Genomic DNA, 16603 nt, shown 5'->3' with positions numbered 1-16603 from the left:
AGATACTCCAGAGATTATATGTGGGAGTTCTGATGAAAAACATGAGTTAGAAGGGATGATGTCTCAGGAGAAAGGACTTGAACTGAATTATTTATCATGGTAAACTCTCTTTCTGGTGGCCATTTTTTCTTGAATTAGAATTTCTGAATTACAAGCCTTTTGTGTCAGTTCTCCATACTAGGTTTTCCATAAGGCCAGTGTTGTGTCTGCCAACTAATCCTTCATGTATCCTTAAGGTAGTGATACAGATGCTTCCACCACAGGATGAACAAATACTTATGAGATTTTTTAGCATAATACATTAACTTTCAATATAAGAGAGTAATAAGCCCCAGTTAGTAAGTTATTGGAAATGCAGCTTGGTTCTGGAGTGAATCAAAAGAAGAGAATTTAGAATTGTGTAAAGAATCCTTTACAAAGTCACCCATGTTAAGCTACTCTGATGTAAATTAGCGATTCATGTTATATGCATTTGCAAGTCCAAACACAACTGGTCCAGTGATCCTGCAAAATAATAAACCAATTGCCTTTGGGCAAAGATATGTCCAGCTAGAAAGAAGCTGCTAGCCATAATATATGTTTAGAAAGCATTTCATTAACTTATTTGGGATAGAAATACTAGTAAATGTTCAGTATAAGTCAATGTGGAGTATTTTAAATAAGTCATTGTATAAGAATAATGCAGGTTGCAAAGAATGCTGTTGCATTTATAGCGATATGGTTTGAGGGTGAGTGAAGCTGTAAAAAAGATACAGATAGCAGATATTCTGAGTTGGCCTTACTTTTCAGAGCAGCAGGAAAATATGCTTTGAGGTGAACTGGAAGATAATATTGCCCTCCCCCACAGGATGGGAGAACCAGTGTAAGCTTCTCACTCCCACCCCCCTCTGCCTGGCTGTTCAAGCTCCCAAGCTGCTATTTGAACGCTGGTCATTTGGGTCATATCAGCAATTTATTCCTGTTCACCACAGTTGGCTGTCCCTTCTTCATTTTAATCAACATTACAATACTTCTGTCTGCTAAAGTATCCTGGCAAATTGTCCTTGGACTCTGTAACTAAGAACTCTGGTCATTTGGGTCATATCAGCAATTTATTCCTGTTCACCACAGTTGGCTGTCCCTTCCTCATTTTAATCAACATTACAATACTTGTGTCTGCTAAAGTATCCTGGCAAATTGCCCTCAGACTCTGTAACTAAATACGCAGAAATCAGAAGCTCAGAGTTGCAGTTATTGTGCAGGGCACATGTGCCTATTCCAGGATGTAAATGAAATTTATTTAGCATTTATTTATGTATTGAGGTTTGTTGGCCAGGGTAGCAGAATGATTTCCATGGACCCATTTCATCTACAGCCGAGGGTTACTAATAATCACCATGAATAATCAACTGTATAACAGAAACTATAATTAATTTTGAAATTTCTCAAAGCTAAACTCTCTTGTATCCTTCAATGATACATGAAGTTCATTTTGAAGAAAAGGATAAATCATCATGTAAAGTTTTTCTCATTGTTTTATTTATTTATTCCATTCTTAAACAGAAAGCCTTGTAAGTTACTGTATTCATCATTTTGTAGGGTGAGAAACCAGTGTTTGATCCTTTGAAAACTGAAGAGAGCCAGAAAGGCCAGCCTGAGAACAAGCATAGTTGGCACACATGTGATACCTGTGGGAAGGTTATCATAGGGGACCGGGAATGGAGGGGTAAGTCAAAGTAAACATTTTAAGTGTTGAAAAATAAAAGGTTCATAGTGTGAAGTTACAGGTGATCAAATCAGAGGAAACGTGTGCTTCCTTGCTTGGAGTTCTTCATTGTACTCAAAAGTTAGAATAGGTTATCTGGTTTCAGCTGTTTTCAAAGTATAATTTTTCATTTTGCATGCATGTGTGTGTACAAGTATATCTATTTTTAAAATGAGCAAGGAAAAGTTATCTATGCACAGTATGTGTTCCAGACATGGCAGAAAGGCAGTGCAGGTCACCTAGACCTCGCTTTCAGTCATAGATCCTTCTCGTTCAAGGCCTTCAAACTCTCACTGGCTGCCATTTTTCCCCACACCACCAAATTTGATCTGCAATGGAAGAAGTGGAAAAAGACTCTGAAGTCAACTTCCATGTTTTTATTCAAACAAAAACACAGGGAACTGCATTCAGGAAAAATGACAAAAAGTAAGTAAATAAATAAAAAAAACTTAACTAACTCAAGAACTCTGATAGAACGCTATCATAAAAAAGCAGTAATCATTTTAAGCGAGTGGCCATAACTCTGAGAAGGTGTCAACTATTGAACTTTCTTTTTCAACATACCATTTGTGAAACTGGCTGAAGGGAAAAGGAGAGGAGTACTAAGTCTGTTCCAGGAGGGAGGCAGGTGCAGAGAGCATGGATTCTCTTGAGCCCTATTGGGAATATTTATTTTTATTTATTTATTATTTTTTAATCAGATATGTGAACTGGTCCAGAGACTCTCTCCAGCCATGACCTGAGATCATAGCCAATAAACATTGTCAATAAAATTAAGTTATACACTTCCAGTATGGTAGCTTTGTAAGACTGCATAGCTTCAAAACTTTAGAAAGTTAATAAATAGTTGCACTACGGTTTTGTAAAGTATGCTATCATACAGTTCTGGGAACACCAGTTGAACTGTGGTAACCTGGACTACAGTCAGGGCTCCACCCCCATACCACAGAAAGTATGTAAACAAGTAATACTTCTGAGCAAGTGTTTTTTGTAGGAAGGCTACCCCCTGCTTCCTCCTAATGTGGGTGAAGGCTCCTTGCCCCACATCCTTGATCTCTAACTGTACTGCTGCAGACGTCACAGACTCCATGATGAAAGAATAAAAATATTTCTATTTTCTCCTTGTTGGTGCAGCCTCAGAGTATATAATAATATAGAGATGCAGGGCTTGCCTACTGCAATACACCTTTATTCATTGATTTTATTATAGTTGTAACAGTGGTCAAGCAGGTTGGTTTGCCCTTGGGTGGTCTGGCTTTGATAAACTATAGTGTCCTATATATTTACATTTGTGTGTATGTTTATGTATATATAGTTTACTGACATAATGTTGAATGCTAAATGGTTGAAACCGAATTGGTTGAACACACTATATTCAATGATCAAAATGTTGAAATAAAATTAGTCTAAACACACTGTGTTGAAATTATCAAATTTGCCCATTTCTGCACTGTAGTGCGATCTCAGAGTTGAAATATTTAAGTAGGGGTGTGCAGGGGGGCATAGCCCCCCTGCAAAATAGTAGAGTTGATCACATTGCTTTTTCAATGAAATGATTGTAGACATTTTGATAATTCAATGTTTTGGGTTGAGATGTTATTTTTCACCAAAATTACTAATAGGAGTGGAGATGAATGACAAGGTTTAGCCTGCTCACCTTTAATCGGGGATGTGGGTACATATGACACACTATTCAGGGTAGAATCCTCAATGTATATCAGGGATCACATAGAGCTGTTTTTCTACCAGGGGTAGGGAGACCAGGCCAACCGATCACATGATGTGGAGGTCTTAAGCTCCATCTCTTCAGTCATACTTGTTAGCATCCGGGGATTGGAGTGGGGAGTTTGTGCTTAAGTGAAAAAATGAGCCTTCTCATGACTGATGATATGTTTCATAGTAATCTTGCCTAAGGAGTGCAGTCATGTCACTGGAGCAGCCTGTGAGTTAACTCAGTTGAGAGTAGGTCTAGAGCAAAAAATGTGACATATGTGAGAGTTAACTCCCTGTAGAAAAAATAAATATTATATTGAGCCCCCTGTAGTACAAATAAAATATTCAAACCATAACCCTCACATGTTGTATTTATCTGAACTTTCTTTCATGGGGGGGGGGGGTATTTTTTAGTTATATTGTGAGAATATAATGTATTTGTAACCTAGAACAGAGATCTTGCTACCTGCTATTGGAACCAGGCCTGTGAATGGTGTTCACCCCAAGCGTCTGATGACTTGGTGAACTGTGTTGTCCAGCAGGATTTATTCTAAAAAAGCTTTGTGTACTTGCCATATGCAAGGTGAAGTGTTGGGTCATATACAATGCTAGTCAGGGTAGACAGAAGTGGGACAAGTTAAAACAACTTGGAAACTATCTCTGAGACATGTAATACCGCTGTCCCCTCACTGTGCTGGAGAGGAAGACATAGGTTTGTAGAAGGTTGAAAAGTACTAGCAGATTTAGCTGAACTTAAGTCTGTGGCACAGCATTTGCTCTCAAACCAGATGTTTTTAGTAGGCTGGTCTCTTTCCTGCTCTGAAAACAATCTCAGGAGAGGTCCTTGGTGGGTGTAGAGATACCAACAACCCCATTGTTTGGTGCCATTCATGTTCTGTGTTTCTATGGAGTATACTGTCTATTCCTTGGCTAGGTGCTATTCAACTGGAGCTTGTTGCCAATGAGGGAGTGTGTCTTAAGGAGACTATTGCCTCACTGCAGCTCTATTTGCAGAAAGAAAAACTCTGTTTGTGCAGCTATTTGGTGTATCATTGTTCTTAGAGATTGTCGCCTTGCGGTGCTCAACAGTCTTCTGCCTACAGATTTTGTATGTCTACTGGAGACTTCATCTTCATTTGGGAAATGATGGAGATGATGGAGATAACTAGGTAGATGAGGCTGACAGGAATGACTTGCCTGATCTGAGTACACTTTAGGGGATTCTTTTGCTTTGTGCTAGTAATGGGTGGTGCATAACAAACATCATGTTCAAACACAAAGATACTCACACATGTAGTTGTTATCAAGTACTTTGGGACAGAAGCAAGTGAGTGACTTTGTAGTCCTGTCATCAAACCTGAGAACATATGTCCTGGACACTCTGGTCAGCAGGGTTGACATGCTATCAGCTGTTCACCATTTGGTGGTGAGCTGGATTTCAAATCTGGAATGGTAGCTGGGCAGAGCTAGGTAACCTACAAATGTAACAAGAGTAGCCTTGAAGTGCCCGTCTGGTACTTCTTTGTGAGTTTAGTTCATCTCTCACATTCAGAAGTGCTTCTCCCATATACTTGAGACTGTTGGGAATGTAGAGTGTAAACTGAAATTCTTTATGTTCTCAGTACTTGAGGCAATGGCAGCCAGGATCTCTGGGTGAAAGGTGGTCATTGTTTGCCATGACAGTAAACGTTGAACCTGCCATTGGATACTATTGCCGAGGGGAACTATTTGCTTAAATAAAGAGGCCTTCCTTGAAATGCCAACAGAAGGTCTCCAAATCTGATAAACACCTGTAAGCCTGAGGGCAACAAATGTGGAAGTTACCAAAGCAAAGGATTGGTATGGGAAGAGGTTGTCAGGGCCATGAAAGTACATTTTAGGAAACATAGACCTCAACTGGAGACAACAACAGAAGGTGGAAGGAACACTCAAAGCAACTCTTCATTCTGGTATACCTGTCCTTTTTTGGGGAAGAAGTTCCAGAATTAGATGTTGGAAACTGGAGCCAGTTTTATAATTAAGTAATTCCATCAAGTAACAATTTCATTGTGGTGAAGGTGCTGGGCAATGTTGGGGTGCTACGGATAACACATCTTTTCAGTATTCTGTAAAATATGGAAATGGCAAAGTTGGGTGATGCTCCCTGTGACGTCCCCACTCTGGGCCAGTAATCAAGGAGCCTGAATCCTCCATTCCTCACCACTGACACTGGAGAGGGATGTTCAATTGGAATGCAAATGGATATACTCAGTATTTCCAAATCCAGACCTTTCTGCATCAAGCACAATTTCCCTTAAGAACACACAGGGAACACTCTCAGCCCAGGGTCTGGGTTTCTCTATCCATCTCACTCCAGGTCCCCAATAAGACTCCCCACTGGCACAGCTGTAGGGTTAAGTCCTCAGCTGAGTGTCCAAGCCAAGTCCTCCAGCACCATATCTGTGAAACTAGTGCTTCATGTCCCTGCTCCAAGCAGCTGATACCCACTCTTTGAGATTTGATTTTCACACATGCACACACACCTGGAAAGTGTGGCACAGATTACCTGCTCTACCAACTTTGTCCAGACTCTAAGGTAGATTCAGGGCCTCCAGTCAGTTACTATAAGGCTTTTAAAAGGGCATTCAATTATACTGAGTGAAATTAATATTAATACAAGTGGTAATATTGATGAAACATCCAGGCTTCAGAGGTGGCCAGAGCTGTCACCAAGTACATGTAAGTACTCTCAAAGGTTAAAATATTTCTCAAAAGGACCAGCCACAATGAGAAGTTTAAATATATTTTATAATAAATAATAAAAGAGCACAAAAATACTAAATATCTATTTACAGTAAACACCAGAGTTTCACCCACAGGAAATTTCAAAATAGCACAGATGAATAGATTCAAACAGATACAGAAAAACAGTACTTAACTAATCTCACTATATTTTCCTGACTAATCTAAAGAGTTACTATTCGCTGGTTCACTTACTAGAGCAAGGCAAGATGAAGTAGGTGAGAGATCCTTCTATGTCACTTTTCCAAAACAGAGTGCTATCTATGTCTGACTGAGAGACTTCTCAATTTAGCATCTAATTATTATTATTATTATTATTATTATTATTATTATTATTATTATTATTTCTGGGTTAGCTTACAGAATGATATCACATCTGCTCATTTGACTGTGTTTCTCACACTATCACCAACACTAGAAGCAGCCAAGATTTTAACACCTAGAGCTTTGCTCAGATCTGCTGCAGCGCCTAGAAGTCATAAAATAAATTTCAAACCTCTACCCTTCAAGGCTAGCATTTAGCGTCTTGCTGGAGACAATACAGAAGGCTTCCTAATACTTGGTTTCCCAGACATTTTGTCTCTGGCTGCAACCAGAACTCTAAGATAAAATATTTATGGCCTAATTTAATTTCAACTATTTTTCAAAGTTAGCTGGAACTGAGATTAACCTCTTCTCTTCCAGTATCCTCTAGTATTATATGTGTGTGTGTGTGTGTGTGTGTGTGTGTGTGTGTGTGTGTGTGTGTGTGTGTGTGTATATATATATATATATATATATATATATATATATATATATATATATATTTAAACAGTTACAACAGTGCATGTACATTTTTTGCTGCCCAGCAGGGTGCACTGTTAATACATTTTTTAACGCAAGCAACTTTACAAATCAGTTTGATATACAAATTGCATATAATTATTTACAAGGATTCCAGCTATCTATGTTGGCATATGTTACACATCCACTGCCCTACTTCTCCTGGCATAGCTGGCAGTGGCTCTTGTTGTTCCATCTCTCCCACTTTGAAGACTCAAGCTAGTTTTTCAAGTGCCTCTTGAGAAACATTCCTTGAGAGTAATAAGCTTATCTGGGAATATATTATCCCATACCCTGTCTTGAGAGTTCATCTGCATTGGGATTGCTAACCCCACTGCTGTGCTGCACTGTCATATCATATGCCTGCAACCCTAGTCTCTACCTTAGTAACTTGACATTTTGCTGGCTGGCTCAATGTAGCCATGTTAAGGGAGTGTGTGTCTGTAACTACACTAAATGTCCTTCTATACAGATATGGTTGAAGTTTCTGCAGTGCTCATACTATGGCTAGACATTCCCTAGAAGGTCACTGGTCCATTTTTCATCCCAAAGGGAATCTCTGTGAACTCGTATAATCTGAAAGGAGTCACAAAGGCTGACCTCTTTGTAGCGGTGGAGGTCAAGGGCTCCTGCCAGTAGCTCTTGGTCAGATCAGTAGTGGTCAGATATTTAGCCCGACTCAGCTAATCTAAGGCTTCATCTGTCCTAGGCATGGGATAAGCATCTGACTCTGTGTGACTATTTAGTTTCCCGTAGTCCACAGAGAACCTGGTGCTACCATCTTTCTTTGGTATAAGCACCACTGGGGAGGCCCAGGGACTGCTAAACTCCTGGCTTACCTCCAGTTCCAATATTTCCAGTATCTCCTCCCTCAGAGTCTGTCTAACTCACTCCAGGCACCCTGTAAGGGGCCTGCTTGATAGGCCTTAGGGGTCCTGTATCTACATTGTGCTGCACCAGGTGGATGCACCCAGGTTTCCCAATGAACATGCCCCCAAACCCCTGTAACACTGCTCAGATTTCTCGACCCTGGGTAGGGAATAGCCACTGGGATATCTCTACCCCTTCCACTAGGTGTCTGTCTGAGCCTCACTGAGGAGATCAGTCACCTTATCCTCCTTGGACTCCTCCTGCCAGCCACTGCAGACACTTAGCACAAGGGCCTCTCTAGTATGGTAAGGTTTCATCATGTTAACATGGTACAATTTGTGCACCTGCCTCCTGGCTAGCAGTTCTACCATATATGTAACATCACTGTCCTTCCATGCCACTTTTATTGTGTCTGACAGAAATGAGAACCATAACCTGCTGTCCCACAGCTTACTGTCGGGCTTGAGCATTTCTGTCATACAAGACCTTTTTCTGCTCTTGGGCTCCTGCCAGGTTCTCCTGGGCCAAGCCCATGAACTCCCTTAGCCTTGTCCTGAGGTTTAAGACATATGCCACAACAGCCTCTTTGTGGGATTCATGCTCACCCTCTCACTCATCATGAATCAAATCTAAAGGCCCCCTCACTTTATCCCCATACATCCAACACTACAACCTGTGAGAGATGCACTTATATAGCCAAACTGGAAGCAAAGCTCTCTTCACCCAAGACTGGACTACAGTCAAGAGGAGATGGTAAATACTTGCACCACACCACACTCATCATAGTCCCTCAAAACCTACACCACCAAAACACACACATAGAAACATAAAACACACACCTACATTCGCATAAGCTCTCAATAAAACCCTGCCCAAGCAACAGGGACCTCCAAGGAAGAAACACAAGCAAACTCCACCCCCAACACAACCCAAATGACACATAGCCCACAAACTCAGTGTGCCACTCAACCACAGCCCATAAGGCATAACAACGTACCCAACACTTTAGTCATAGGTGACTCTATAGTCAGGCACACTGATGTTCCACTTACCAGGCTAAACAAGGAGAAAGTTACTGTCAGCTGCCTGTTGGGTGCCAGGATCTGCCACATAATGCACACACTCGGGTCACTCCACAAAAAGTACAAATATGACTCTGTCATTGTCCATGTTGGTGTCAATGACCTGAGACATACCTCTCTGGACTACATGAAAAGAGACATGGAAGAGATCTCTGATCTTGTAGCCCAGGCAGGTATGACCCTAGCCCTGAGTAGCATCCTGCCATCACCCAGAATGATACCACAGTACAAGGACAAAATTATTGACTTGAACAATTGGCTAAGCTTCTGGTGGCATTCTAAGGGGATCCAGTATTTGTCTGCCTGGGATGACATGATCAACAGACCACGATGCTTTGCCAGAGATGGCCTGCACCTGTCACCCTTGGGATTCTGGATACTGGCTAAGGCTCTTGCCACTCCTATACAGCCTTTTTAGGCAAGGTTCAAATGACAAATTCATCACCATAACAGGTACAAGCAAGCAAAATCTGAGGGTAATACTACTCAATGCCAGAAGTCTAAACCTCAAAATGCACTCACTCGAGGCACTCCTTAAAATGGAGAACATCAACGCCTGTGCAGTGACAGAGACCTGGTTCAAAGCTCCAGAGAGTACCCCTGCATTACCAGGCTATGATTCATACCACACCTTTCGGCCACCTAACCCGGACCAAAGCACTAAAGGTGGAGGCGTGTCCATATTCATTAAGGATATCCACACCTCCAGGCTAGTTGCACAGCATAATGCATCCGAGATTATCCAAGTGCAACTAACTCTGGGCAAGACCGCAATCCAAATTGTAGCTTGCTACAGACCCCCCACCATGCCCCAGGATTCCCACTCCTCATTTCTTGATACACTGGAAAATATTAGGGTACAACTGAACACTCTAATAATGGGCATTTTCAACTACCCCACCATTAACTGGGAAAACTACTCATGTACCAACTCTTTTGCTCAACATTTTCTGGAATTCAAAATTCCAACTCCTTGGATCAACTTATTCACAAACCCACCAGGGGCAGCAATATCCATGACCTGGTCATTACCAACATGGGTCACCAGTGTTCCACACAAGAGGTCAATTCCTCGTTGGTCAGATCCGACCACAAGCTAATCACCCTAGACATTCACATCCCGCCCCCACCTCCCGTGAGGGAAGCCACCGTAAAAAACCTCTACAAAGCCAACTTCACACTTGTTAAGACAGAAGTAGCAAACTTCATGACACCCATGCAAATGGACAATAGAGGTACGACTGCTGAATCCTACACAAATGCACTTTAAAAGCACTTACACGAGTGCGTGGATCGTGTATCCTCCAAAAAAAGGAAGTCAATCTGGTGGTCCTCTGCCATAAACAAACTCTACAACTGAAGAAAAAAACTGTTGCAAAAAAGAGTAAAGTCCCATGACTGAAGGACCTCCCTGGTCAGCCTCAGTAAGAAGCTGAGATCCCTCATAAAATTCTTCAAAGTTAGTTACGAAAACAAAATTGCCACTGACTCTAAAGACAACTACAAAGCATTCTATAGCTATGTCAAGAATCTCAGTGGCAACACTCAGATCTGCCCTGAATTACAACACAATGACACTAAATATACAGAACCAACTGATATTGCCAACATCCTGGCAGATAGGTTCAGTGCTAACTTTACCCTCCCTCTCACCCCCTAGAGGGCCCAACTCTATACCAGAAGAATGCAAAGTTCCTGTAATCACAGCTGCACAGGTAAAAAACATACTCTCCAAAGCCAAGAACACAGCATCCATGGGACCTGACAATATCCCAGGCTGCGTTCCACACGAACTACAGAACAAACTGGTATCCCACCTAAGTACTATGTTCAATCATAGCCTCACCCAAGGGTTTGTGCCCACTGAATGGTGCACCGTGACAGTTATCCCACTTCACAAAGAGGGAGCCATGACGGACCCCGGGAACTACCGCCCCATTAACCTGACGAGGTCTGCAAGGCCATGGAACATATCATCATGGAACTCATAAACAATGACATTGGTAATCTCCAAACTCTGGACCCCACCCAGTTCGGGTTTCTAAAAGACAGATCATGTCTTCTAAACCTGATAGACTTCTTTGAAGCAGTCAACAAAGCCATAGATGAGGGTAAGGTGGTTCACACAGCCTATTTAGATCTCGCCAAGGCTTTCGACACCATCCCCCACTCTGGAATTATAGATAATCTCACTAAACTAGGTATAAATCCCTATGTCACAAGATGGGTTGCCAACTGGCTCATGGACAGAACCCACAATGTGAAAGTAGCAGACTCCAAATCCGACTTCAGACCACTGACAAGTGGAGTACCACAGGGTTCAGTCCTGGGTCCTCTCCTGTTTGGTATCTATTTCTCTCAAGTACAGGCTAACACAGAAGGTCTTTGGCTAATAAAGTTTGCAGATGACTGCAAACTAGGAGCCATAATTGAAACTCCCAACGATGTGGACATCCTACAAAAGGGCCTCACTGAGACAGATGCCTGGTGTTAAAGCCATGGCCTGAAACTCATTGCCAAAAAGTGCATTGTTATCCCCTTTGGTAAAAACTCTGTACCCATGAACTACCACATAGGCGGTAGTCTACTTAACATCAAAAGTGTGGTAAGAGACCTTGGGACACAAGTGGACAGTAGTCTCTCCTTTGATAATCACATCGCCACAGTGGTCAGGAAATCCTTCTACGTGGCACACCTCATCACAAAAGGTTTCTCATCCAGAAAAAAAGAGGTCATTGTTCCCCTCTACTCATCACTCATTAGACCCGTTATAGAGTACAACGCCCCTTTTGGTATGTACATCACAAGACATCTACAACAACTGGAAAGGCCACAGAAATACCTCACAAAGAGGATTACTGGCCTCAAACAGATGTCCTAATCAGACTGTCTCAAAAAACTCCAGCTTTACTCCGTCGCATATCGCCTACTCAGAGGCAATCTTTGCCTAACATATAAAGCTATGTCAAGCCCAGAGCTGTTGGACATGCTCCACTTAAAGAAATCCCACTCACTCTGAGCTACACACTGTAGGGACCTAAAGCTTGTCACCATAATAAACAGAACATGCTGGAGGGATAGATTCCTGTCCCAGAGACTTCCCATACTCTGGAACAGGCTACCTATCTATGTCAAACAGAGCTCCTCATTAGCACTCTTCAAGAAAAATCTTGATGATTGGATGGGAAATAGAAAATTCACCCAGGGGATCACTTCTGTGGCTCTGCTCGACAGGGGCACAGGAAAATAATTTTCTTGGGTGGCGAAAGCCAGGGTACTTTTTGGCTAGGCTTATATAGGCCCTAGGGACAATAGCCTAGTACCTACCTATGAACGTATGAAAAACCTGTGGATTCCTGGGGTACCTCTCTGTATGCAAACAGTAGAGGGGGCAAATATTTGTCCCACTCTCAGTTAAACTGGTATGCAAATGCCTGTAGCATAATCTTTAGTGTAGAGTTTAACCTCTCCACAAGACCATTAGTCTTGGGATTGTAGGGATGTTTTTTAGGTGCTTCACCCCAGAGCGCTTCCACAGACAAGCCAGCAGGTCTGACATGAAATTTGCACGTCTGTCAGTTAGTGTTTCTCTTCGGAAACTTACTCTGTTGAAAATCTCTAACAAAGCATTTGACACCTTCTCTGCCTCAATGGAGGACAGAGACACTGCCACAGGGTATCTAGTAGCATAATCTACTAACACAGGATATATTTCTTCCCTGTGGAACTTGGGGTACTCAGTGGCCCCACAGTATCCATAACTACTCTCTGAAATGGCTCTTCAATCACAGTCAAAGGCATCAAAGGAGCTTTGACCTTGTTTCCTGCCTTGCCTATTTTTTGGCAATGCTCACAGGTCCTGCAGTTCCCTGTTACATCCCTTACAATCCCAGACCAGTAAACGTTCTGCATAACACATCTCTTGGTATGCTTTATGCCCATATGATCTGCAAAAGGGATGCCATGGGCTATGATTAGAAGTGCCAGACGATAAAGTCTAGGTACTACCAACTGCTGTATTACCTCACTCTCTAGTCCTGCCTCAGGGATTCACTCTCTGTACAGCAACCCTTTGTCCGAGTATACAGATTCCCCCTTTCCATGAGAATCAGGTGCCTCCTTGGCTACCTCCCTGAAGCCTCTTGGTGTAGGCTCCGAGAGCTGAGCCTGTCTCAACTCTACCCTTGTGACTTTTTCCAGCTCCCTTTCCACAGGAAGTCTTGTATCTTCTGACAGTGGTACCTCACTGTCAGCCTGGGTACTACCACTCACTTCTGCCGTTGCAGTCACTCTGTCCAAGGGAACATCAGTGCCTACCAGCAGCTGTGACTCACCTTCAGACACACTGCTATAGTGTAGCTCCTTCCCTGAAATAACTACCTCATCAGCCCTGGCTTCAGGTGTGGTGTCTGTCTGGTTCTCCCCCAGGCTACCAGACCCACATGCTTGTCTCCAAGCCTGACTATGTGTAACTGTATGCACACAAGGTACTGTATTATCAAATTCATTCCCTTTGAGGACATTTTCAGGGATATCATCAAACACACCTACTTGCTTACTTTTCCACCCTCACATTCAAGGTGAGCCCTGGCCAAAGTATTTAGAATGGGGTCTCTCCTAAAGCTCTGACTGGAGCAAACTGCTCAAGCAAGTACTGCTCCTCTTTAACCACTGCAGGCTTCACAATGGTTATGTCAGAGGCTGTGTCTCTGTTAGCAGTGGCCTGTTTTCCATCCACTAAGATAGGATATTACCTCTTGTGATAGTTTGGTACCCCTGTTGTCTCCAGCAGCTTACCACTGGCATACTGTTATTCCCACTTGCTGGCTCACCCACATTTTGTTCCCCACCTTGCCTCCATGGACATATATACATAATACATGGCCCACTGGTTACATTTAAAACATTTAACCCTTGATCCTGGCCATGTACCTGAACTAGTGGCTTCCCCTGTTACTGGTGGACTCTCTTGGCGTCATTTAGGCTGCCCATCATGGATTCCCTAATATCCATGTGCAGTAATGAGTATCCCTTTTCTGTGCAGTGATACCCTGCTTGCTAAGTAGATATCCCCTTTTCCCCCAGCTCATCTTCAGAGTTATACTCTGTCTGCCAACCAGATTTTTATGTCCTCAGGCAAAGTGCTAAGGGCTTGTTCCCTCACCAAAAGGTCTGCCAGCCCTTCAAAAGTGGTGACCTGACACCCACTCACCCACCTGTGAAAATAAGTGCTTAACTCAGCAATATAATCACACACACATTCATTTGTCTTGCATCTATGCTCATGAAGCTTTTTTCTGTAAGCTTCAGGTGTTAACTTAAAACATTCAAGTAAACACTTGACTTTATCATAATTTAAACAATCAATATCAGACAATTTAGAAATATCACAGCTTTACCATGGAGTAAGGCGGTTAGGAACCGTACCCAGAGCGCTCAGTCAGTGTTATACTGTTTACATACACTTTCAAATATATGAATAAAACTATCAAAATATTCACCCTCTGTAAATTGTGAAAGAAATTTGCTGACTTTTATTTCTTGTGGTGTTCAGTTATTCCCTTCCCTGTTACTTCCATGACCCTGGCGAAGAGTCAGCATCTTCCTCTTATGTTGACACTGCTTCTCCATTTTCTTCAGCCTCCAAATGCCACAGTCTCTCTGCTGATTTTAATTCCATCTGTTTTTTTTCCTGCTGCAGTCTCCCTGTTGCTTCTAATTCCAAACATTTGGCCTCCAGTTCAAGTCTCTTTAACTCCAGACAGATTTTTAAGTCCTCTGAAGAAAAAGTGAACTGTCCTGTTTCTGAGGGCTGCAAATTCCTGTCAGACTGGTTATCCTCCTGCTTGCTGGTCTGAGCTACAACTAAGGCTGAAATAATTTCCTGTTTAGTCAGGTTGGCATGCACCAGTCCTTTGCCTTCATACACCTTGGCCAACCAGCTTACCATAAGCAATTTTATAAGTCAGCACTAAAAAATTAAAAGCACTACACCCTCACAAACTCCCCTTGAGTACCTTGTTCCCCATTGGCCCTTTTTGTCAATTATAAAGGAATTCCCAATACTATTCTAGCATGTCCAAAGGTCAGTTGTCAATCTCCTCTCTGGTCCAGCTGGTGAATCTGGGAATCTTGAGGCAATGTTACAACTGCCTCATGTACACAGACAACCCTCTCCTCCTCCCAACAAATTCCAACACATGTGAGAGATGCAACCATATAGCCAAACTGGAGGCTAAGCTCTCTCAACTCAGTACTGGCATAACCAGTCAGGAGGAGAAGGAAACCACACTCACTATAATTCCAGTCTCACATAGACCTACCACGACAGCAAACCAAACACATAAACACACAAAAACATACTCGGAGGCTCTAAATAAAAATCTGCCTAAGCAGCAGAGTCCTCCAAAGCAGACACCCAAGCAACCGCTACCCCAAAGCAAAACACGTTCAACACATAGCTCACAAAGCCAGTGTGCCGAACAGTCACAGCCCTTAAGGCTAAACAACACACCTGATACACTTGTAATAGGTGACTTTATCATCAGGCACACTGACGTCCCGCTCACCAGGCTGAACAAGGAGAAGGTCATGGTGAGCTGCCTGTCGGGCACTAGGATCCGCCACATAACACAAGTACTCAGGTCACTCCAAGGCAAGTACAAATATGACTCGGTCATTGTCCATGCTGGTGTGAATGACCTGAGACGTACCTCCCTGGACTACATGAAAAGAGACATAGAGGAGCTCTCTGAGCATGTAGCCCAGGCCGGTATGACCCTGACCTTGAGTAGCATCTTACCCTCACCAAGAATGATGCCACAATATGAAGACAAGATGATCAATTTCAACAATTGGCTTAAGTATTGGTGTCATTCAAAGGGGATCCAATGCCTGTCAGCCTGGGATGACATGCTTGACAAGCCACGATGCTTCGCTAGGGACGGCTTGCGCCTGTCACCCCAGGGCTTTCGGATATTGGCAAAGGCTCTTGCTTCCCCCATAGTGCCTTTTTTAGGCAAGGCTCAAAAGACAAACCCACCTCCATAGGTATCACAAGGGATAAGAAACTAAGAGTAATGCTACTCAATGCCAGAAGTCTAAACCTCAAGATGCATGCACTTGAAACTCTCCTTAGCATGGAGAACATCGATATCTGTGCAGTAACAGAAACCTGGTTCAAGGCTCCCGAGAGCACCCCAGCACTACCAGGTTATACCTCATGCCATGCTTTTCGGCCCCAAAACCTGGACCGAACCACAAATGGAGGGGGAGTATCAATATTCGTCAAAGATACCCACACCTCCAGGTTGGTGGCAGCACGAAGCATCAGAGACTATCCATGTGCAACTAACAGTGGGTAAAACTGCCTTCCAGTTTATAGCCTGCTACAGACCACCCTCCCAAACCCAGGAACTCCACTCGGCCTTCCTGGGAACACTGGAAAATATGAAGGTGTCTCCAAACACCATTATATTGGGTGACTTCAACTACCCAAACATAGACTGGGAGCATTACTCTAGCTCCAACACCCTAGCCCAAATGTTCCTAGAATTTATAAACTCAAATGCTATGGAACAACTTGTTACCA

At 42.8% G+C, this 16603-nt stretch overlaps 1 protein-coding gene across 1 annotated transcript in view; it reads left to right on the top strand.

The window, feature by feature from the left end:
• TRIT1 (tRNA isopentenyltransferase 1) overlaps positions 1-16603 on the top strand; it is a 1178366-nt gene that overhangs the window by 1082650 nt on the left and 79113 nt on the right. Inside the window, exon 11 of the mRNA XM_044084772.1 lies at positions 1579-1705. Coding sequence (XP_043940707.1) covers positions 1579-1705 — 127 coding nt within the window. The remainder of the gene's footprint in view (positions 1-1578; positions 1706-16603) is intronic.

This window comes from Protopterus annectens, chromosome 1.part1 (genome assembly GCF_019279795.1).
Source record: "Protopterus annectens isolate FY-2018-M chromosome 1.part1, PAN1.0, whole genome shotgun sequence".
In the NCBI taxonomy this organism is placed as follows: Eukaryota; Metazoa; Chordata; order Ceratodontiformes; family Protopteridae; genus Protopterus; species Protopterus annectens.
This window is presented reverse-complemented; position numbering and strand designations above follow the sequence as displayed.